Source organism: Manis javanica, chromosome 3 (assembly GCF_040802235.1).
Source record: "Manis javanica isolate MJ-LG chromosome 3, MJ_LKY, whole genome shotgun sequence".
NCBI classification, from domain to species: domain Eukaryota; kingdom Metazoa; phylum Chordata; class Mammalia; order Pholidota; family Manidae; genus Manis; species Manis javanica.
The window spans coordinates 152,746,423-152,769,606 of record NC_133158.1 but is presented as its reverse complement, the minus strand read 5'-3'; the positions used below and the strand labels follow the sequence as shown (position 1 = coordinate 152,769,606).

The window sequence follows — 23,184 nt, the reverse complement described above, 5'->3', positions numbered from 1 at the left end:
ACTTGAACTTCAGAGCCCAGCAATTCTGGGTTTAAATCCTATCTTTGCCATTTGCTGTCTGAGTAATTTTGGTGAGTTACTTCTCTAGTTTTGTGTTTTCTCATTTTTAAAATGATACCAAAACTACTAACTTCAAAGGGCTGCTGTGGGGAGTAAATGAGATATAACACATTTCAGACTTACTACAGTGCCTGTTCCAGAGTAAATGTTCCATTAATGTCACTTATTATTAAAAACCGTTAAAACATTTTTTAAAAGTAATTTATACATGACTGCAATTTTACCTGAAGTAGTAAGCATGTTTGCTGTCCCTTGTTATGTGATCCCATCTATCCCTGAGAATCTAGATTATTTTAACCCCTAGCTTTTACTGCATGTGAATTGTACAAGCCATTGTCTACCATGGTCATTTCTTTGTGAGTGTGTATAACATCCCAGTGGTACTGATTACAAATTTGATAGAACCCTTAGGCCTGAAAGCAAGTCATGTTATTCTTTACCAGACTGAATCATCAGGCCCTTCAGCAGAGTCCTCTGGTGGGGGCAGGAATTGAAGCAGTGCTGACTTCTGCACATCCAAACCTTCCTCCTGTGCCGCTGCCCCAGGACCCAATGAGGCCCAGACAGCCGCCGGTTCGACAGCAGCAGAGGCTCCTCCAGGTACGGGGCTGGGAGTGAGGGCCATGTGTCCCAGGTCCTCAGCATCATAGGAACTAACAGGTACTTCAGACTTTAATTGCCACATTTCAAGGAACCATGAATGTTTGACAGTAGGAGCCAAACTGTAGCTGGTGTTATTTAGTTCCAACGTGGGAAGGGTCATCCCTTCTGTGTGCGTCCGCCAGGTCACAGGCAAGAGAGTGCATTTTGCCAGGTGTCCTTCCCTTTTCACAAAGGTTTGGGAGGGTAACTGGATGCCTTTATCTTCATAGTGTGAGCCTCAGCTTACCCAGCCATGCCATTTGAAAGCCATATGTCGTATATGTGTTTAAAGAAAAAGCTAAAATCGAGCTGTCCAGAGGTTTCATCAGATTCCTAGCCTTCTAGGGTCTGTAATTCAAAATTTGTTCCTGTAGAACCTCTGGTCTGATACAGCTGTGAAGATGGGAGTTGTAGCAGGTGGGGTATTTCATCTTGTCCCTGGTAGATCTGCAGAGCTAGCCTTCACCTATTTGATGTAAGTATTTAAGTTGCCTAGGTAAAGCATTTCTCCCCTTGACGCATTTTTGCTTTTAACTTCCTCATTTAGGAAATACAAGCTGTTAGGTACACCTGTTCCATTTGTCTTCATTATTAGCAAGCTTGTCCTATGTTATTAGATTGAGGATTGTGGGATGTGTCTGTACAGTGGACTCTAATCTTAGCATCAGTCTGTCTTGAGACACACTGTCATTTTATGTTACTAAGAAGAAAAAGAAACAGCACCAGAAAGGGAGAGTCTAGTAGAGCTGGGATACCCATGAGCTATACGCTAGGTCTGAGGCCACTGAGAAATAAACCTGTCATGCAGACAACAGCAAAGGAACTTGCATGTATCATACCTGGCACTGGATGGAGGAAAGGAAAAATAGCCCCGAAGAATCTGAACCACAAAGTGGGTTTGAGGTCTGAATTCAGCGTAATCCAAAAATCTGGTTGTCAATGCCTCCAGCTGACAGGCAGAAGGCAACACAGATCCTCAGTAGAACTGGACTTTACAATTACAAGATGCCATTAGTTATAAGATGCTGTTAGTTGTGTCCCAATTTTTGCCTGTTAAAATGTGAATAAAGTTGTATCAGAAAATTGATAACACACAGTAATTGGGGGAGTGTGGCCGGTCCCACTCCTAAGGATCTCCAGTGTGCTTAAAAAAACAAACAAAACCCTAATTGTGAATTTTGTCATAGGTAGAATGGAAGTAATTATACCCACTCCTTAAATGCAAAGTGAGAATTCAATAACAAAATGGAAGTAAAGTGCTGGTCTAGTAATGCCACTGTTAATATCACCATTAATACGATTATGAGTTCTGAGGATGAACTCTGTGTTATGAGGATTCGTTTCAGAACTTTTAAGGGCTGATATTTATGTCTCCTTTTGTTTTAAAATTTCTCATTTCTAAACTTATGAGAAAAGTTATACATTATTTGTTTATTTCCGGCTGCCTGTCTTACACTGGTGTATTTCAGGGCTGCACATTTTGAAAACATTTCTGTATTGGTTAATGTGTACTTTTTGTCCTAATTAGCATAATATGCCCTTCTAGTAATTTTTTCATCACCAACTCATTTCCTGGAGGTGAGGAAAACTCATTTGCCTTCTCCATCAGGATTACATTTATTCATTTTCTGCTGATTTACTACCTCTATAAAGGAACAAATTAATTTATGAAGTTGGGTTGATTTTTTTTTGAAAGACTTCACAGAGAGGCAAAAAGAGAATTGGGTTCATTCTGCAATCACTGTGTTTCTGGTCCAACTTGCATTGTTCATGTTGCAAATGATGCAGCCCAGACCCTCTGCTAGGATCCCATTTCCACGAGCATTGCCACTTAGTGAGAAATACCAGCTGGCAGTAGCTTTTAATTACCTTGCCTTAAAGTAGACAAATAATCTGGGGGTTATTATGCAAGCCAAGTAGCAAAATGCAAAGGATAAGAAGTCTGGTGCTGTCATCGTCAAGATGAAGTGTTTAGGTAGAGGAAACTCCAAAGGTTATTGAGACAAACCACCTATTAATATTCTTCTCTCTTCTGTGCCCCACCCAGTGCATGTCCAGTCAGTATTTCTTCTGTGATTTAGAAGGTTTTTCAAGAGCTCTTTATTTGAGCCAACTGACACAGTTTATGTTTTTAAGCTAGAAATTTATGAAATTTATGTCAGAACCTCTCACATATACATCGTCCTTTAAAAAAAAAATCTGATCTTTAAGAACTACTCTTCTTCCTTCCCCCACCACCTTCTTTTTTAAAAAGTCCACATCTTCCTTTAAAAAAAAAAATCTAATCTTCACGAGTTCCTCCAGATGTCATAGGGCATGAAAAAGTAACTACTTGGCAGTCCTTATCTAATTTGGTAGTATAAGATAGGATAAAGTATGTAGAAGAGCAGAAACCACGAAAAGAGTTAAAATAACTAAGTACAAAAGGTGTCCGCAGACAGCAGAGGGTAGGGCTGACGGTAAAACCTGAGCTACAGGAAGAGATCCTCGGGGTTGGAGTAGGCTTCACAAGGAGCGGGCTTTATGAGCAATGCAGGTGGGTCTTGGCACTGAAAAATGTACAATGTCTGGCAAGGCAAAGATGGAGAAGGCAGGTGTGTGTCATTTTTGTTACAACAAAATAATGAGATAAAAGGTATAAGGTGGTTGGAGATTGGAATGATACTAACCCCTACATTTAGGTGCATAATTGCAGTCCTTTTTCTTTCTTCCCAGATGCAGCAGCCCCAGCAGTCCTCACAGCCCCAGAGTCAGACCCTTGGCCTCCAGGCGATGCAGCCCCAGCAGCCTTTGGTAAGGCTTGGTAGTTGAGAACCAAACATGGTGTTCTTTAGAGGCAGATGTATTTTTCACATCCCTTAAGATTGTTAAGAATTGAAGTGGCCTAAATACACCCCAGCAGTTTTTCCAAAGAACTTTATCAGAGGAGGATTGTGGTGGTGGCATAGCCGGTATATTTGTTTTCATAGCAAGGCATAAATAAATATTTGGGATTCAGTAAGTTATATAATTTTCCTCTTCAGATTTTTTCAGACTTTTCCACAGACTAACATATTTAATACTGAGTTTTTTCCTAAATAATGTTAAAATGAAAATTTACTATATATGTTTAGAAGATTGTCTTACTTTGTATTTTTATAAAATCTCAAAAAGACAGGAGTGCTGTCTAAAATATTATCTTTAAAGTAAAAGAAACTCTGATTTTAACCAGTTAGCATTTTCTGGAAGAATTTTTATGGAATTCATTGTCATGTAACTTATTATTATATAATTCACATTCACTTACCTAGCTTTGTAGATCAAATTTTGAAATGTTATATGCACAACATCAGTGTTTTCTGAACCTCAGTAATTTACAACACCTTTACTTTTGCCAGGTGCCATATCCCTGCTTTATTATTTACTTACTATGTTTCTTTTAATTGCCTCTTTTTCTATTTACTTAAATGTGTTCTAAAAAGAAATACTTTTATCTCTACCATCAATGGCCCCATTACTTGGCACCTATTGGAAATATCTGTAAAAATAAATACTCTGAAGGTAGCTCAGCAACACTAGTTGTGTGTGTAAGTACTACCTAAGCCGAGCTGGCTTAGCACGCATGTCCCACACTTTGGGAGACCCTGGTGTAGACTCTTGTCAGAGCAGGATTTAAAAGATGGATGGTTTTGGAACTTACAGTAAAGAAAGAAAGTTGTAGTACATTAGGAGGAATCAAAGTAAAGTTAAGTGGTAAAGGACTGGCAATGTCCAAATAAGACTGATAGTGGGAGTTGCTGAAACAGGACATCTCAAGTGGATTTTTTAAGCTTCTGCCTTGGCTGACTTGATCTCCACCTTTAAGGAAATTCTTCTTCATCATAGATTTAGCTTTAGCTGCTATTTCCATTTTAAGGAAGAGCTTTCCAGCTTTCCCTTCTTCCCTGTTTGGCTATCTGTCTCTGTTTAAGTTACGTTTTAAATATGAAACTTAACATTTGATTGGCTCATTTTAAAATGTGCCACTCCTGGGATGAGTTTAAAGCCTTCCTGATGGTTGTATATGACATCAACCAGATTAAATTTGCCAATTTAAAAATTCACATTCCACAGTGCCCATTAGTATATCAGTCAGTAAAAAAGCTTAAAAACTGTATACAGCAAAACATTATGGTAGTACTTTGACAGTTAGCCAAGAAAGAAGTGATACCGTGTCTGCAAATTATGTCATGTTGAATGTTTGGAGTATGTGATGTTGATCTGGAAATTCTTCAGCCTTTCCTCCTGCCTGATTTAAAGCAAAGAGTACTCATGTTGTAATGCTCATGTTAGTAACAGAGAGTTATGTAAAGAACTGGGGAAAAAACAAAATATAATTACATCTTTTCAAAGATTTAATTGCAAATTCGTAATGAGTATTTGATTAACCATTATAAGGAACCCATTAATTTTAGAGCTATAACTTCTTTAGTCATCACTAATAAGAAAGGGGTTAGGTAATGCTGTAACAAAAGAACACACATTGAATATAGGACTATTTCAATTACTTTGGCATATATAACCATATGGTATCCCACATTTTTAGCTCTTTTTTAGCATTTGGTTCATATATGTAAATAAATGTCATATATGAAATATGCCTATATATGTGGCTCACAAGTAACAAGAAAATCTTGCCATATATACATTAAACCTATGTATTTATTTATATTTATGTATATTTTTCTATATATTTAAAATCTATATATTTAATTACACAGATACATAGTTGCCATCCTATGACTGTGAGTTTTACTTTTCAAAAATGCCTACTTTAATTTGTGGGCACATGACCTTATAACATAGTTCATTATTTCAACAAAAAACTTTAATTGAATTGACATCTGCCATTAAGCAGACATTAACAATATCTCCATTAATCTTTTTCTTTGGCCCTTTTATCCACCTATTATTAAACATTATTTTAGTTGGCTTATAATGTAACATGTAGTAAATAATATAAAATGCTAAGCTTTATTCTCAGAGAAACATGCTACATAAACACAGGAAGAAGGATTATTAATATCAAATGCCTGAACTGTAACATTATTTGGGTAGTATAAAAAATAAACAGTTAATTCTAATACAAAGTTAAGTTTATAGGGCTGGGGTGAAAACTGTCTAAACTTAACTATAATTTGAAGCAGAGGATGCAGAATTGAGAGGAGATACTGTGTCATGTTCTACTAGAATTAAAGAGGATCTAACACAAGGGAATTTGGCCTCATCTAATAGTTTCATAAATATTTAAGTAGTTGTATAAATAACATGAACTTTATTCAGTTTGACTTTTTTTACAATTACTGACATTTTTAAAATGCAGTAGGTTGTATTTTACTCACTAGCTTGAAATACTTCCAATCCAGGGATTGAGGTTAGTCAAAACAGGGCACATGATTTTTCCTAATCATTTCATAGGAAAGTAATTCCAGAGACACAAAAACTCTGTTACAGCAATCTTAATATATAAGCCTCAGTAGGCTTTTTCCAGTCCCCCTTGCATTTTTTAAGTAAAAGTCTTTCAAAAGCTCTCTTGAGAAGACCACTGTCTTATTTTGATATTTAGAGCACTATACATTGTAATCTAAGCAGTAATTATTTATACAAGGGCAGAAATATTATAGAGGTTGTAAGTCTTAGGATGGGCTAGGAAGTTTATCATTTAATAAGAGTGAAAGATTTCAGATAATTTCAGAATTAGAAGTTATAAGGATGATCAATGATGTTGGATTTTTTTCATTATTATATTTCTTTATGAAAGCATACTTTTATTTAGCATACTTGCTTATACTTTTAAGTTTATTAATAAGTCCACATATTAGTTTTAAAAAACCCTGTGAAGTCAGTTATATTGGTATTATTTGCTTAACAACCCCACCTACTGTTGAACATTTAGATTGCTTCCAATTTTAAAAATAGTGTTGCTCAGGATATTTTGGTATATATTCTATTCCTCTTTTGTGGTCCTCTCACAATAGAAGAAAATAAAAGTATAAAAGGTTATCTCTAATTACATATCCTCAGGAGAGTAATAGCACAACGCCTCAACAATATTTAGAAAAATTTTACGTTTCTTTTTTATCTTTTGGCATTATTCCTTTTATTATTAGTCCCCCTAAGAATTATTATGTGCATTATAAATATATGTATTTATATTTATTGTAAACATCTCCAGCAGATCCAGTTTCATTACTGGCCAAAGTTGTCTTTCTTTCTTTCTTTCCTTCTCTGTTGAGGGTGGTGCAGTAAGCTGGCTGCTGAAGAATAGCCAGCTCTGACTCATTCCGAGTTCTGATTCATGCAGTTTTGGAGGAGAAGTGGTAGTGGTAACAGAGCCACCACCCTTCCCATAACTTGCCCTGCCACTCTCTGGTGATAATTGCAAGTCAGTTTGACAAGTGCTTTTTCACCATGTACAGTAGCGGCCAGCATTCTGCCAGGTTCTGGGGCACACCCCTGGAGTGTCAAGCATGCTCTCTGCCACCACACGGCCAGACTCAGAAGGTACTGTGGTGTGGCTGCACTGCGTATGGAAAGCAGGAGAAGCCCTAGAGAGGCTGTGTTAGCTGCTAGGGCTGCCAAAACAAAGGATCACAACTGGGCAGCTGAAAGGACAGAACTGTATTGCCTCATGGTTCTGGATGCTGGAACTCCCAAGATCAAGGTGTAGGCAGGGTGGTTCCTTCTGAGGACTGTGAGGTGAAAACCTGCAGACCTCTCTCTCCCTCACTTGTGGTGGTTTTGCTGGCAGTCATTGGCATTCTTTGTCTAGTAGAAATGTCACCCTAATCTCTGTCTTCACCTTTTCATTGCTCTCATGACACTTTCACTGTGCTAGTGTATGTGTGCACATTTCCCTTTTTTATAAGGGCTCCAGTCATACTGGATAAGGTCCTATCCGAATGATCCCTTTTTTACCTGATCCCCTCTGCAAAGACCTTATTTCCAAATGAGGCTGCATTCTGAGGCACTGAGGGTTAGGACGCCAGCATGCATTTTTGGGGGAAGGAACATAATTCAAGAAGAGTATGAGATGTTGGGAAGCTTGAGAGCAGAAGAAAGTTGGATGCTGTGGACCCTGAAAGGCTGTAGGATTTGATTGGCTGCTTCTTTTATTATTCCCTTGTGGGTCTGTTCCATTACTGACAGTAGCTGGTGCATGAGGGACAGTGATTGCCAACACCCACATAAATAGGTTGGTTAGTGCTATAAAAAGTGTATGTACGAGTCAAAACTAACTTAGAAGAGAAATTGGTTCTTTCTCAAAAAGTATCATCAAAAAACAGCTTTTATGTCAAAAGAGCAAGAACAGTACAGAAAAGCCCATGCTTACAAAGTAAACCTGGTGTCAGCTTAATTAACATCAATGCCTGTGTTCTCATTTGCTTACTTAAGTCATTTGCTTCTGTGAAAAGAAGAGCATCTGGAAAGGAAGACAGGATGTCCTTGCTGGAAACTTATATTTGGCTTCTAGATTTGGCCTAAATTACTGTTCTTGACTTGAACAGTAGTTTTGAAGCGTATGACTTGCAATGATTAAATTAACTCCTAACTAAATACAACCATGATCTTTTCTTTAAAGCCACTTGCAGCTTTTAAGAAAATCATGTTTACACAGTCCTGCTGTGTCATTTCTTTTCATCTTAAACTCAGGGTGTCCTAGGTGGTTGACCTTAAAACATGCTAATAGAGAGCTTTAAAATGCTGGCTTTTTAATTTGACTGATCACCGTGTCAGTATCATATTGAATGCCTTATAAAAATATGCATAATGACAGTGATTTTTACCTAAACAATTGAATTAACTTTTAGTCAAAGATCACATGTGAAATTGGTGTCTAGTCATCCTCCAAAAATTTGAGTGTTCTATTCAGAGGAATTGAGAAATTTTTCCAAATGTCTCTGAAATTCAGAACGAGCCAGATACTATTATTCTCCCTTACAGATGGAAGAAAGTATGTCCAGTGAACCTTATTGGACACTGTCACCTTCCTTTGCATGAATTTAGAATTTTTGTTTCCTTTTTGAAGAGAAAGGAGAAGTAATTTATACAAGGAGGAGAATGGGGAAGGGATTCTCTGGAGATTTCTGGTAATAGGACAGATATGTCTGAATTTTTTTTTTAACTGATAGACTACAGATTTTGTTTCAAATGGCTGCATACAAGTTAGTAATTATCTTGCATAATAAATACATATGAAATGCCCTGAAGTCCATTGGTTTCTGGTCCTCTGAGCAGGCTGCCCCGCAGGTGGGGGTGGCTGGGCATGGCTGTCCCAGAACTCAGTGAGGGCCCGGCAGTGCCACGGTCCATTCTGCGGGAGCTGGTACCCATTCCTCCCAGGAACCCAGAACTCTCCATGGACTCTGTCAGATGTTAGTAGTGCAGGCTTAAGGTTAATGTTGCCTTGGTGCTCTGTCTTTTGCTCACTGACTGTGTGGTCCTAGGTTTCAGGACCCAGCTGTCAGGAGGCAGGGCCTGTATTTTATTCATTCTGATGTCCCTAGAACCCCCAAAAGCACCCGGTTTGGAATAAGTGTAGTTAAATGGCTCATTTGCTGAATGTCATCACAGTGAAGGAGAACAATGTGCACATTATCCATTAAGTGAAGGAAAACAGTTCAGCAGGTAAGCCATAGGCCACCTGTAAAGGCCCTCTGGTGACTGAATCCACCTGCTGCTGATGGTGGTGAGTTGGCCCCTGCTGCTGGGACGGGAGTCCAATGGAGTCAGCTTGTCTGAGATGACAAAGATTCCATTACATTTATTTAAATAGAAGTTACAACTTAGTGATGCATTTTTGCCTTAGTAATGATTGAGCAGATTTATTATTCTTGAATAAATGTGTGTTGTCAAAATAAGGGTATAGGGAATAGTGAGAATACACAATAATACATGTTTAAATATTTTTTTTAATTCAGCAGAGAACCTGTTTACAGAGAGCAGCTGCATCAAGTTGGCTAGTTACACTTGACTGACGTTGTTGAGCTCTGTGCTCTGCTGTACGGTTGCAGCGGGAGCACGGCACAGCTCCTGCCAAGCCACTCAGAGTCCAGAATATTAGAGAAGCAGTTGTCATGTTACACTGTGTGTAATAAAAAGGCATCTACATAGTACCGAGGATACAAGAGCAGTGATTCACTTTTCAAATGTCTTAAGATGGTTGAAAGATGAGTAGATTTTTCAGCACATATAGGGTAGGATGATGTGGGAAGGAAGGGTATTCCAGGAGGAAGGGTTGACGTCTGCAAAGGCACAGAGCTCAGAGAAGCCATGACCACCTGTTGCATGGATAGTTCAGAGATACTTTTCCCTCTTCATTTATCACATTTAAGCAGGGAAGGTGAAACATACAGATCGTGATTTTTAGGATGTTTTGTAAACTTCAGTTGACCCTTTTATTGACTGACCTCTTTTGGTAAATTAGAAGTTCCAAATCCAATACAGGGTTGATTCCAAAATCTGGCCAAGCATCAGATCACCCAGAGGAACCATTTAAATATGCAGTTTCCAGCATTTTGCCTTAGAAATTCTAATTCAGGAAGTCTGAGAGGAACCTAGGAGAGTGACTGAATTTCCCCCATGGTCTTATGCTTCTGCAGCCACACACAGGGTCTAGTGTTTTGCAAGAGTTCAGTGACTTGATGTGAAATGCTCGACAGGGAAATTTCTGCAGGAACTTGGTGACATCCTCTCTTTCCATGGTGGTAAATGCTCCAGGGTCCAGGGAACTTGCAGGTGGGGTCTCCTGTCTGCTCACATTCATGTACAGGTGAAAGCAAGTTAAGATTAGTATCAGAGTGACCTTGAGAAAAACCGATGTGGGAAAACACTCCAGTTGAGAGCTCTGCAGGTCTGTAGGTCTATCACACCACTTCCTCCTGGTCAGCATAAGGAAGCTGGTCTCGAATATTTTGGCCTCAGAAGCCCTTCAAATTCAAAAATTACTGCAGACCCAAAGAGCTTTTGTGAGTCTAACAATATTTACTGTATTAGAAATTAAAACAGAAATAACAATACTTAGTACTGTATTTGTCTTGCCAATGGGTTTCAGCCCCAGGCATGTTCAGTATGGACTCAATGTGACCAAAGAAATGACAATAGAATGTTCCTGGGTGAAAGGGTTATACCCAACTTTATTCCCACTGTGGCAGGTCAATCACTAGAATCCCATCCACTCAGAGCGAGTCTGCATGCAGCAAGCCGGTCTCTGCCTCTGGGCCTCTCTGCCCGCACAGCCAGACATCTCCATCTCCTTCTCTGTCCTTGGTGCTGCCACCACTCCAGTCTCTGCTCTCCTAGAGCCTTGCAGCCCAGAGCATTGGGCAGAGCTCTTTATATAGAGTCAATAATGACATATTGCCCACACGTGTGTAGTGAGCTAGCCAACCAGGGCCAGGTAAGAATCCTGGCCACAGGAACCTTCATTTTATCCACAGTACTCTAAACTCATTGTACATTAACCAGAAATAACATTTTTATAAATAATATTTTTTTTTAAATAAAAAGTTAATGAGAAGAATGACATTGTTTTACGTATTTGAAAATTTCTGTAATGTCTGAGGTAATAGAAGACATTCTGTTTGTTGCAGCATAACCTATTATATAGCCTCTGGAAAACTGCATTGTACATTCATGAAAACAGTGAACAAAGCAAATGATGTCTTAGTATTACTATGAAAATGGTGTTGACCTTGTAGATACCCACTGTGGAGTCTTGGAGCCCCCCAGGGATATCTTTTAAGGCCACCCATCAGACCACCCACCATTTTCCAACATGTGCACATCCACACCCACAGGCGGAAGCTTCCCAGTACCTAGTTACTGCTAGGCTCCTCCAAATACAGAATCTGAGGTCCCTGCAACATTTCATTCCCTGAATTACTCTATTTTGAGCGGAGTTTAAGCGAACATGAAAGAAGTCATCTAAATATTTGTTGAATGAGTGTTAAATATGCACAGTGTGCCTCAATTTGTTAATCCAATGATAAGATCACACTATTTTGAACAGTTTAAGTGAACATGAAAGACATCTGAATATTTGTTGAATGAGTGTTAAATATGCACAGTGTGCCTCAATTTGTTAATCCAATGATAAGATCACACATGTTTGCATCCAACTGTTTAGAATCTGTTAATTATTTCCAAATATTCAAAATATTTGGAAGCCATTCTTTCCAGTTAAGGATAGTACTGGATTGTGATTAAGATGGAAGGAGGGCTCCTATGCCCTCCTATTGTGCTTTCGCCCTGGTGTTTCCTACCAATCCTGCACTTGCACGGCCCGGAAGGGAGTGCCCCTGGAAGTTTTGGCGCCCTTGGTACTCCCCAGGCTCGCCCCAGCTATGCCCTGGAGACATCACGCTGTGAGAGGGCTTTGTTGATCTCCCCTCTCCAGTGAGAGCTCAGCCCCAACTGACCTGGGTCCTAGACCTAGGGCCCCACGCTTCCCCCGCAGATCCTCGTTCTCCACTCATGCAAGGCAGGCCTGTGGTGTCTGAACAAATCCTCCAGCCAGGGAGCTTTTCGTTTTTGCCAGTGAAAATCGTTTATAATATGATACTAACTAGCCAACTGGGGACGGGTAAGGTGGTGAGAATATCTGCACCAGGAGGCCATTGCTCGGGTGTGGACTCCTTTAGCAGGCCTCCTCAAGTAAATACTAAGTGACCCCTGGGAGAGTCGGGTTTGAATGGATGAGGCTCTTCCACTGGGGCCCAGGTGCATGCCAGGGTGTGGACAGGGGCTGACGGGCACGGAAGCGATGCCTCTGTCTGCAAGTGTCCGAGCGGTACCGACCCACGGGAGGCGCAGCATCTGCTCGCAGGGGGCGCCACGGGCTGACGTGCCCCCACCCCCCGCCCCTCTTTCCCCCACAGGTCCCCCGACCAGGCCTGCAGCAGACCCAGCAACAGCAGCAGACGGCCGCGCTGGTGCGGCAACTCCAGAAGCAGCTGTCCAGTGAGTAAGGCAGCGCCACGCGCATTTTACGGCTGGTGTCTCTGTTCTGTTTTGGTTCGGCGTTGGGTTGAATAGTTACTTTTGCTGGAAAGGCCCCAGACTTTTTGAGTTCGGTGATATGTCTTCTGCTGCTTTCATCTGAGCTTGGGGGTGTCCGTCCCCTCCGGGAAGCCCCGTGGCCGGAGGCAGCCATCGCTACGAGTGGCCAAGGCCCGCGGGTGCACCGATTTGGGGACGGACTGCTCTCTCCAGTGCACTACCCTCCCCTTGCTGATAACAGCTCAGAGATCTAGTATCAAGCTACATCTCTCTCAACTATTAGAATATCACTGCTGAAGTAGAATCTCTGATGTGCTTTCATAAAACTTTTGGGGACTTTCAGTGTTTTATGAAGCTGAGAATCCTTTCATGTGTATGTTGGTACTGAGTTGTTTCTTGGTTCAGATGGGCCAATTACTGTTATCCCAAGGCCTTGTGCTGGCAGGTGTGGAACTCTGATGTAGGCTGGCCCTGCTGCAGAATAAATTCAGCTGTGGTTGTTAGACCTGCCACTCTGGTCTCCCGTCTAGCATTGTACTCCCTGGCCAGTGTGTTCCCCCATTCCTGAGGCTGGTACTGAGCAGTGACAAGAGGGTATCATCTATCTGTGGCATCATTTTGCATCTGCGATTTTATTTGAATTTACTTTTCTCATTAGGTAACCAGCCACAGCAAGGAGTGACTCCCTATGGGCATCCATCACACTTCTGAACCTGGAAGAGGACAAGACATGCAGTTTTGTGTTTGCACTGAGAAATAGGAACTCAAATTCAATGCATTAGTCAACTTTAGAAATGTCCCTTTATTCTTTAATTTCTTTGAAATTTCTCTACGTTTTATGCTAGATTTCCTAAAAAGATGTTTTTAAAAAAAACAGGAGGAGGTGTGGTTTGGTGTTTTGGTTGTTGCATTCAACTTCAAAATAGGTTTAAAAGTATGGATCAGGCAGGCCTACTCCAGGAAGAGTTTAGTAGCAGACCTTTTGAAAATTGGTGCTTTTTTTTTGGAATCTCACTGTTACAGAAAAAATGAATTATGATAGATTTAAAATATTTATGTATTCATTCATGATGAAGTGTGTGGGTGTTTTTCTTTTTCTCTTTTTTTTTTTTGGCAAACTGTGCCGGACCAAACTACTGATTCAAAAGGCATGTCAGATCTTGACAGGAAAGTGACCCCTTTATTCTGCATTCACCTTTGATGGTAACATGGACATTTATTTGCATTGCTCTAATTTGAAATATCTGTAATTTCATAAGCACTTTATAAACTTTGTTCTTATTTATGTAGGATTTTTCTTTGCTTTTGTTGTGGTCAAAAGGTGCTGAAACAGATTGTTGCTAATAAGGACTTTAACTTCTTAGACCAAGAACTTCCGCCAAGGCTTCTAGGGGAGTCACACTAAGATACATGGAAGCCTCCTAGGAGTAGCTGTACTCAGATTTGTTTTCAGTGGCAAGATCATTCACCAGAGTCTTTGTGAAGGTACAACATGTAAATTCTAAAGGCTCAAATGAACCACAGTGGAATTGTTCCAATTATTCATTGCCAGATTTGGCAAAAATGACTGTCCAGTTTTGTTCTCCTGAACCCTATGCCAACTTGAGAAAAAAAATCTCACAGCTAGCCTGAGATTCCACAGTGCTCAAATTTGACATGGTTTCCAGAGAATCTGGCCCCTTAAGTCCAGAAGGTTCTGGTTTTCATAAAAGATGTATTTGCTGTTTATTTTGTATGGTAAGTATTTGCTATTTTGAATTTAATTATTAACGGTGTCAGTCTCAGTTGTGTATTGCATATACTGTATTTATAAATTGGTGCAAAAAGCACAAGTAAAGTAAATTATACATCAAATTTATTATAAAGAAATAGTAACTATTTTAACTTTGTTCGGTATGTGGCAATTTGCTCCTATTAGAGTAAAAAACAGTAAATTATTATCAGTTTGTGTAACTTAAGAGTATTCCATATAATATTTTTTTAGATTTAGATGTATAAAATTTTGAATGTGAAATTTGCAGGGCATTTTAAAACATGTGGGGGATATTTTCCCATGTTCTGTGTTAATTCATTTTTTCTTCTGCCATATGATTTTACATGTAATATAGTCAAGCATACTGTGAATAGATTTGTTTGTAATGAGCAAACCATGTAGAACTACTTTTTAAAAAAATGTAGCTGGTATGACTTTAGATTTCTTTTGCAAGTCATTATATAAATAATTTATATCTTCCTAGGTGAGTTACTCATTGCAAAGTTTGACGCAATGCAAACGACCTCAAATCCATGTCTGCTTACTTTCCTGTGGCAGCATCCATGTGAACTGCTTTGTACACTGTGAAACTCTTTCATTCCAGCCTGCTCATTTCGTGTTTACTCAGGGCTGGAAAAGACTTTGCCAAAACATTAAAGACCATTTCTTTTCACTAAATTAACAAATTCTATCTGCTTTCAGAAGACGAATCTTTACATTTCAGCTGATTTTGTATATCAGGGTTTTTTGGTTTTTTTTCCTTTCAAGAACCATACCTAGAGTTCATGAAGTTATTTTTCTTCAAAATAATATATCCATGTAATGACTGCCTTGGCAAAATGACCGAAATGTGAATGTTGTGCCTAGTGAGTAAGTCATGTTCTGTCCTGATTGTTGTTTTCTTTCCTTTCAAGAATTAATGGCATTTAAAATGCCAGTTTTTAGTTTGAACCATATATTTTTATAATTCAATATTGCAAATAGCAGTAATACTGTTTCAAGAATGAGTGTTATAATTGCATAGCATTTGTATGCACTTTATATTTTGCAGAAGTTAGTGGAATTAATTTATTAATCACTTTGCACATGAAAGCTGTGAGTATACCTTTTTTGTTGTTTTCTCTTTTTTTTTTAGGTGAGGAAGCTAAGTCATGGTAAGGCCCTATAATATAAAGAGTCTATTGAAAGTTGAGGGAAAACCTGGGACTGGTTTTCCCCTTCGCATTATAGAGCAATTGGAAATTTTCATCTAGTCTTAACCTCCCACTCAGTCCTATATCCTGAGAGGTCTCATTTTTCTTTTCTAGCTGATGCATTAATTTGCATTAAAATGATCACAAGGGAAAGCCCTAGCCTTTGGCAGAACCTGGCAATTTACTTGGCGAGATACAGAGGAAATTAAGATCAGATGGAGACCCCCTTTCCCCATAAGACTCTGGACTCAGATGCAGTTGGACTAAGAAACCCTTAGGGGATACCTCTTTACCCTGCAAGCTCCTTTCTAGTAGGGCTGCATTTGTCATTTGATTTACTCCTCTTGGCCCGGAAGTAGGGCATCACTGTGAGAATGAGTGTCCTTTGGCCTCTTGTGGCCACAGGGCACCAACATCAGCGACAGCAGCAACTCGGTCATCTCTTAAAGTGGTGCCTGCTGAAAGTTGGTGCGCTGAAAACACCATGAAGTGAGCTCCCTCAGTCTCAAGTGATCGGCAGGGGCCAATATGGCTCTCAGTTTTATGTGCTGATATCTGAGCAAGACCCTAGGGCATTTTCTTTTTCTTTCTCACTTACTAAGGCTCCTATATAATCCTTATATAACAGGTAAATAATTGAAAAGATGTTGGAGAAATTTCTCTGGGAAATCCCAGCCTCTAGAATTAGAAAGAATGAATCGTGTATCCCCCAAATTGATGCAGCTTGAATTAAGCATGCAATATAAATACACAAAAAAAGCATTTTGTGTAGGGCTGATCAAATTTTAAGTACAATGAAACTTTATTATGTGCATTATCTGGATTTTCCCAAACATTTTCCAGTCCCCTAAAGGATTACCACTTAATGAAATAAAATGTTCATAAAGCAATGGTTCCTCCTTGGAAAATTTTTCTTATAAACAGCTCCAAACCAGGCTTAACCAAGCTAGATTTTGAAGTTTTAAAGAAGTTTCATTGTATTTTTAAACCTTTTTAATGGGTTTATTTGGACAAAGGTATAATCAACTCCCTTTTCACATTTTAGTATGTGCAGTTGTTAATTTTTTTTTACATATGGAAAAGTTAGCCTGCATTTATTTTTAAATGCAGTTACTAAGACATTTTTGTATTCCCCATCAATGACAATGCTCAGTATGCACAAAATGTGACTCATAATCAAAACAGTTCAGTTCTTACTTTCTCTAGGGTTTAATAAAATACTTAAAAACCAACCACACAAATATTTATACATCAAAATGATAAATTTACATCGAGACTGCAAATTTAATACTTTCCATTGTCTCTGTTCTTAGTGACATGCTTGTAACTTTGATAGAAGGTGGACACTAGGCAACTGGTAGTGAAAGAAAAAAGTCCATTCTTTAATGAAGAATTCAGGTACATTGACCATTTCTTATTTTACGGTGGAAAGTTCTTTTTAATGTACATTGTTATCTCTTGGCAAAATAAAAGTGCCTTAAGTTAAAAGTTTGTTTTGAGAACCATTAAAGAAATCAGTATCAGTTCATAATGCATTATTCACAAATCTTTTTTTTTTTGCATGTCCATTATAAATTTAATATTGTAAATGTACTCATTCATTTACATGCCTATGGCTGCCTTTGATTAAACTTCCAAAAAATAAACTCTGTCCAGATGTTGGCTTTGTTCAACTAATTTTATTTCATGTCAGATTACTTGAATATGAGTTGTTGCATAATCACTACCCAGCGGATTCTTTGCTGTGCATTTGTACACTCCAGAATCTGAGGTTTGTGGATTCTGAATGACTAGGGTACCTTGTGGGTGCGGAGGCTCAATGTCATGGGCCCTCCCTTTATATGCCCTTGACAGCAGGGAGTGGTCAGGCATCTCCCATGTGATTTCTGGCTTGGGGACTCCCAGGGCCACACACTGGAGCTGAATGACCGCTCCTGTTCTCGTGAGGATGCTCCTGGGCGGGCGATTTGTAATACGGGGAGGGTAGGCTACAACCATTACTGGCACAGTGATCAGTGCATGGCCAACACTATTTTGAGCCTTACAAATATAGTTTCCCCTGTCGTAAGCTGTTGCTTCTTTGATGACTAAGGTGCCATTTTCATGCAATGTATATTTTCCGTTACTTTGGGGCCTATCTATTACATAACCACTAGGTACAGTCCATCTGATATTTGGCTTAGGGCTTCCATCAGACACACAGTGCAGTGAAAGAGAGTCTCCACTGATACAGTAAACTATTCCTACTGCATAAGTAAGAATAACTGGCTTCTGGCCAATTCCTAGTACAATTAGTTTCTCAATATAGCCAACTTTATTTCTGGCAGCACACCGATACTTTCCTGCATCACCCCGAGTTGTTTTGTAAATGATAAAAGAACCATTGCTTGCTATCAAGTACTGAGAATTTTGTGGTTCATTGGGAAATTGTGTGCCATTTGGCAAAATCCAGATCATTTCAGGTGGCGGATTTCCGTCAACAGAGCAATTCAGTACTGTGGGCTTTCCAATCTGGGCAACTACTTTTTCATTGAATGGATATCTGAATGTTGGTCTTCTCAGCATTTCCAGCACTTCTAACTGTACCACCAGCACACTCTCTCCTCCTTCATTCCGAGCCACACAGATAAAATCAGCTGAATCTGAAAGCCTCACATTCCTAATTTCCAAGGTTCCATTCCCATAGACCGTGATTCTGCTTCCATAGTATGGGGCTGTGAGGAAAATATTGTCTGGCATGATCCACATGATTTGGGGAGACGGCGATCCCTCAGCTCGGCAGTCAAAGAGTCTTTTGGAATGCCTCACAGCGGTGGCTTTAATGACCGTTTTGTTTGTATATAGACCATTGATTAATGGAGGTTGGGAGACAATGTCCAGTTTGTACATTTTTGTGTCATCCCCACTGGGATTCCGGGCCACGCACACATACTCTCCGGAATCAAGCAGTTTCACTTTGCTGATGGACAAAGACCCATTGGCATGAAAAGTGTACCTATCCTTAGAGAATGAAATCATGTCCCTGGAAGGCAGCAGCCAAAATATTTTTGGTCTGGGTTTGCCAATGACCTCACAGTCAAGGACTGCTGTGTCTCCAGCCTTGATTCTTGAGTTGGTCTTGTAACCCTGCCTAATCCGTGGGGCAGCTGTTACTACCGTTAGGTGGACCTTCATTTCATCCTTCCCTAGAGTGTTCTGGGCATGGCAAGTATAATCTCCTTCCTCTGCTATCCCAACTTTGTTGAAGTATAGGGTTCCGTTGTCAAAAAGGGTATACCTCCTGGTCCTGTGGCCACTGTCATCCGCTTGCATTGCATTGTTTATCACAGTTCCATCAGGCAAACTCCAGGATATCTCAGGTATTGGTGAGCCAGAAGCCTTGCAATCAACTTGGAAATCTTTTCCATGAAACACTTGCTTTTTAAAATGTTGCTTGTGGTCAATTTTGGCAGGTTTCAGTCTTAGACTGACATGCATCAGTATCAGATCATCTCCCAGCTTGTTTCTTGCCACACACAAGTAGTCACCGCCATCTTTTTCTGTTATTGATCCAATAAACAGGGATCCATTTGGGTAGACATGGATCCGGCTGCCCATTCTAAGGAGAGAAGAGATGAAGTTGAGTGTGCAGCTCTCAGCAAGGGGCGGGAAGCAGTCCTTAATTTATATAGCATTAGCTTTTTGGACATTTTCTTAAACTATTTAATGAATAGTTTAAGAAATTAAACTGGGCACTAGCTTGTTTACTGTTATCTAAGCCATTTGCTGAAAAAGATGAAATTACCTAACTGAATAGGTATCATGGGTAAAATTTAATTGTAAATAGCTATTTCTCAGGTGGATTTCAAGTGAATTTCTTTTACATGGTGATTTTTTTAAAAAATCATAATGGTTCGGAGAATGGTAGAAATAGTAGGTTCCTAGGCACGTGACCTTGACCATTTTATATGTCAAGTGATCATTTTGTGATATGTCAGTCAAGAACAACTTACATTCTTGATCAGAAAAGACGGCATTATACTTATTAGAGATATTAACAACAGTTACTGGTTTAGAAGATAAGTTCCACTTTGTTATGTAGAGAGAAAATGCCAATGTATGACTCAGAAGCTTGCTGTAGCACGTGCCCTTTCAGGACAGCTGTAATTATGCTGAACTGTGGGGAAACACTGGTTTTCTTCTGAAGCCACTACCCAGTGTGCTATTCCCACAATTGACCAGTAGATGGCAGACCTTGCCTGGTAAAACCAAATGGAGCCTCTCAAAGACCAGTGGAAATTGAATTGGTGCTAATACCATGATCCAGAACACCCATAGTGACAACCTATGTAATGTTTCTCTTATAATTTTTTGAAACATGAGCTAAGCAGGTAGGTTAAACTAGAAAGAAGTGTGTGAACATTTCATAGCTGCTAACCAAGTCACACAGCCTCAAGTTCTCTAGCAAACCTAGTGTAAAAAGTGCGGGGGTAAGAGGGCATTGTGATACATTACAGAAGGTGCTGGTGTTCTTTTTATGTGTTTTTCTCAAGGGTGGGAGGAACTCCTCTGGCATTTAAACCAAGGTAAAATTATAATGGATACACTTAGTAAAGAGAACGGAAATTGCCAGGGGCTTTGCATTTGTTTTTAAATCTTTAGTCAGTTAGGCACTGTACAGCTGAGTAAACTGATAGTTAAGAGACTTAATGACTTGTCTCAAGTCACAGGGCTGGTTCTCAAACCTCGTATTTTTCCTAATGTTTTTTCCTTCCTCATTCTTTCCTAATGCTTTCTAAAAGCACTTATTCTCAAACTTGTTGCACCACTTCAAATCACTTACGCAGTATGAAATACCGATGACTACCTGAGTCCCACCTCCAGAATTTTATTTAATTGGTGTGGACTGTGGCCTCGGTGTCAGGATTCCTAGGTTGTGCTGTGTAGGTAAGTCTGAGAACCACTGCTCTAAACCTAGGATCTCAACTCGGTTCCCTTATACCTGCACCAGAATCACACTGGCCCTGATTTCCTGTTCACGTTTCAGTGACTGGATTCAATACATGGCTGGGGACTGGGAACCCACTGTTTAAAACCCCGGGCGACTTGTGAACAAATAAGTTTGAGAACTAGTCTCCAATTTTAGCATGCACTAAGATCACCTGGAGGGCTTCAAAGAACACAAATTGCTTTTTAAAATACAGACTCAGAGTTTCTGATTCAACAAGTTCTTAGGCAATACTTACACTGGCAGGGGACTACACTTTGAAAACCAGTGATTCATAGTGACATCCACCAAAGCTGAAGCATCTGGAGGTTACAAAAATAAACAGAACTATAGCTGTTTCTTCTTATAAATTTATATTTTTAAGAGAATTTATTTTTGAAAATAAAAGTTTTATTCAAAAAAAGAAAAAGAATTATTTGTGCAGGTATCTGCAGTCTTCCAAAAGCAGCACCTCTCAGATTTTATTGTGCATATGATTCACTGGGGATTTTTTTAAGTGAAGATTCTGATTCAGCAGTCCGGGGAACCTGAGGTCTGCTCTTAGAATAGGCTCCCAGGTCATGAGGAGCAAGGTTCCAAAGGAGAGGAAGCACAGTTGTGTGCTGTGGTGTAGGGCACATATGTTGAAAGTAGTAGAGGTAGACTGATAGTGCTCAGAGTCTGGGACCATGGAAAAAATGCAGAGAAGGCTTTTTGGTTCAGCTAACGAGTGGTTTTCAGAAAGTGAAAGGGTTTTGCTTCTTTGGGTCATGGTGGAGTATGGAGTAGACTTGGATAAGCACAGCTTTGATAAAAGTTTTCTCATTTTCAGAATCCAAAATTCACATTTCTAAAGCTAAGAAGCAGGAAGAGTAAGGATTTTTCAATAGAAGTGCTCTTTTTCTGTTGACCTGTCTAAAGCATCTAAGTAATGAATATTCTGGCCTTTTTTAGGAGTGAGTTGCAAAATAATCATTGGCTTGTTCAGTTAGCAAACAAGTTGAATTTCACTGTCAAAAACACCAGTACCCGTGGTGGCCCATGATAGCATCTGTGATCTTTACACACTCTGCTGCCTCTTCAATAGTATGAACTATCTTTCCATGTTTTGTAAGTACTTTCCCAAAACAAAATGTAAAAAGACTACCTGTTCTTCTGCTCGATATCTCTGAGGGATTTGTTAGAACATTTGGTCAAGGTTTATTCTGAGATATTGAGGTAATGTGCTTTAGAATACTCGCCAGACTTCCTCTGGATTAACTCTTTAACACATTCCTTTATATTTTTTCATAGCTCTTGACAAAAGATTTCCATTTTCCATAATTGACTTAATGAAGATAAATGTTGTAGGCCTCATCTTTACAACCTAGGTTTTGAACTTTATTTCTTACTCCCATCACAAATGTAATGCCTTTTATACTTTTTGCATTGGTAATGAAATGGTGATGGATGGGTAATGAAAATGGTGTTGGAAATTACACAGAATAATGAGCTCTCTCTGGGTAAATGAGAATCATCCCCATGCTCCATGGAATTTATTTTAAATGCATTCATTTCTGAAAAGAGAACTTCCATTCAACGTTAATAAAATAAGTACTTAAGGCAAACAAATGAGACCTGCTAATATAATAGTAAATGCAGAAATTGATGAAACATCAAAAATATTTTATGTCATAAATGGTTATATGTATAGTAAACATGTCATTCCTAAAGTTTACATCTTAGAACTCAGCATTTAAAAACATTTAAAATCTAAACTAATTTCAATTTGACACTGGCCAGATAATCTTGATGTCTTACTGAAAAACCTGAAAATTAACACTTACTTTTGAATTAAAGATCACAAGCCAAATTCATTTACTACATTCAAAACCAGCTTATAGTGTGACACTAGAAAAAGAACTCTATTCTTCAACATCTAAGCATGAGTACAAATTCAACTCTATTATGTCTATTCTCTTCTGCATGGATACTTCTATTAATGAATAAGAAAATATAAAAAATGTAAATGCTCACTCCCATCTTTTTCTGTCATACAGAAAGCCACTGCACAAAGTCATGCAACTGGCCTAACTTAGTAACTCTTATAAGCTATAATTATTTTCAAAGACAGGGTTTAATTTATACAGAAAATCAGATAAAAATGAATATGCCTGTAACAGAGCATACTAGAGGAAATTTGTATGTGTATTTATGGGTCTGACAGCATTGGAGTGATGCAGATCCAGAATATATTTCACTTTGTGAAGGTCTTAATGTTGTGACTTTCATAAAGTGCTTTGCAATCTTAGGCTAGAAGAAATGACAGATTATACTGAAATTTAAAATGTTGGATAGGAGGCCCTTCAAGAGTGAAGTAAGAGTATGTCTTTCCAGAGCCTTGGTTGCATTACAAACTCCCTCCTCTTTCCTGGATAGAGGAATTATGAGTGTGCTTACACAGTTACGATTTTAAAACTGTTGCAAGTATGAAAGCAAATGAGAATTTTATTCTTCTTTAACTATATAAACTCAATAACAAGTTGGCCTTAGAGTTAAGCATAAAAGAATCT

General features: G+C 39.1%; 2 protein-coding genes across 12 annotated transcripts in view; one reads left to right on the top strand and one right to left on the bottom strand.

The window, feature by feature from the left end:
* The window catches only part of MED12L (mediator complex subunit 12L), a 317,585-nt gene extending 300,273 nt beyond the window's left edge, over window positions 1-17,312 (top strand). For 9 of the 10 annotated variants that reach the window (XM_037008243.2, XM_037008239.2, XM_037008238.2 and 6 more), the window contains 4 exons: window positions 504-660; window positions 3,418-3,495; window positions 12,600-12,681; window positions 13,379-17,312. In XM_037008243.2, the coding sequence (XP_036864138.1) occupies window positions 504-660; window positions 3,418-3,495; window positions 12,600-12,681; window positions 13,379-13,431 (370 nt within the window). In that variant the 3' untranslated portion in view covers window positions 13,432-17,312. The remainder of the gene's footprint in view (window positions 1-503; window positions 661-3,417; window positions 3,496-12,599; window positions 12,682-13,378) is intronic. The other variant, XR_005058495.2, reaches the window with a different exon arrangement.
* Window positions 16,852-23,184, bottom strand: part of IGSF10 (immunoglobulin superfamily member 10) — a 25,331-nt gene continuing 18,998 nt past the window's right edge. The window contains exons 2-3 of one of the 2 annotated variants that reach the window (XM_073232207.1): window positions 20,892-20,955; window positions 16,852-19,264 (exon numbers count right to left, since the gene is read on the bottom strand). In XM_073232207.1, coding sequence (XP_073088308.1) covers window positions 17,356-19,264; window positions 20,892-20,929 — 1,947 coding nt within the window. In that variant the 5' untranslated portion in view covers window positions 20,930-20,955 and the 3' untranslated portion in view covers window positions 16,852-17,355. The remainder of the gene's footprint in view (window positions 19,265-20,891; window positions 20,956-23,184) is intronic. The other variant, XM_037008249.2, reaches the window with a different exon arrangement.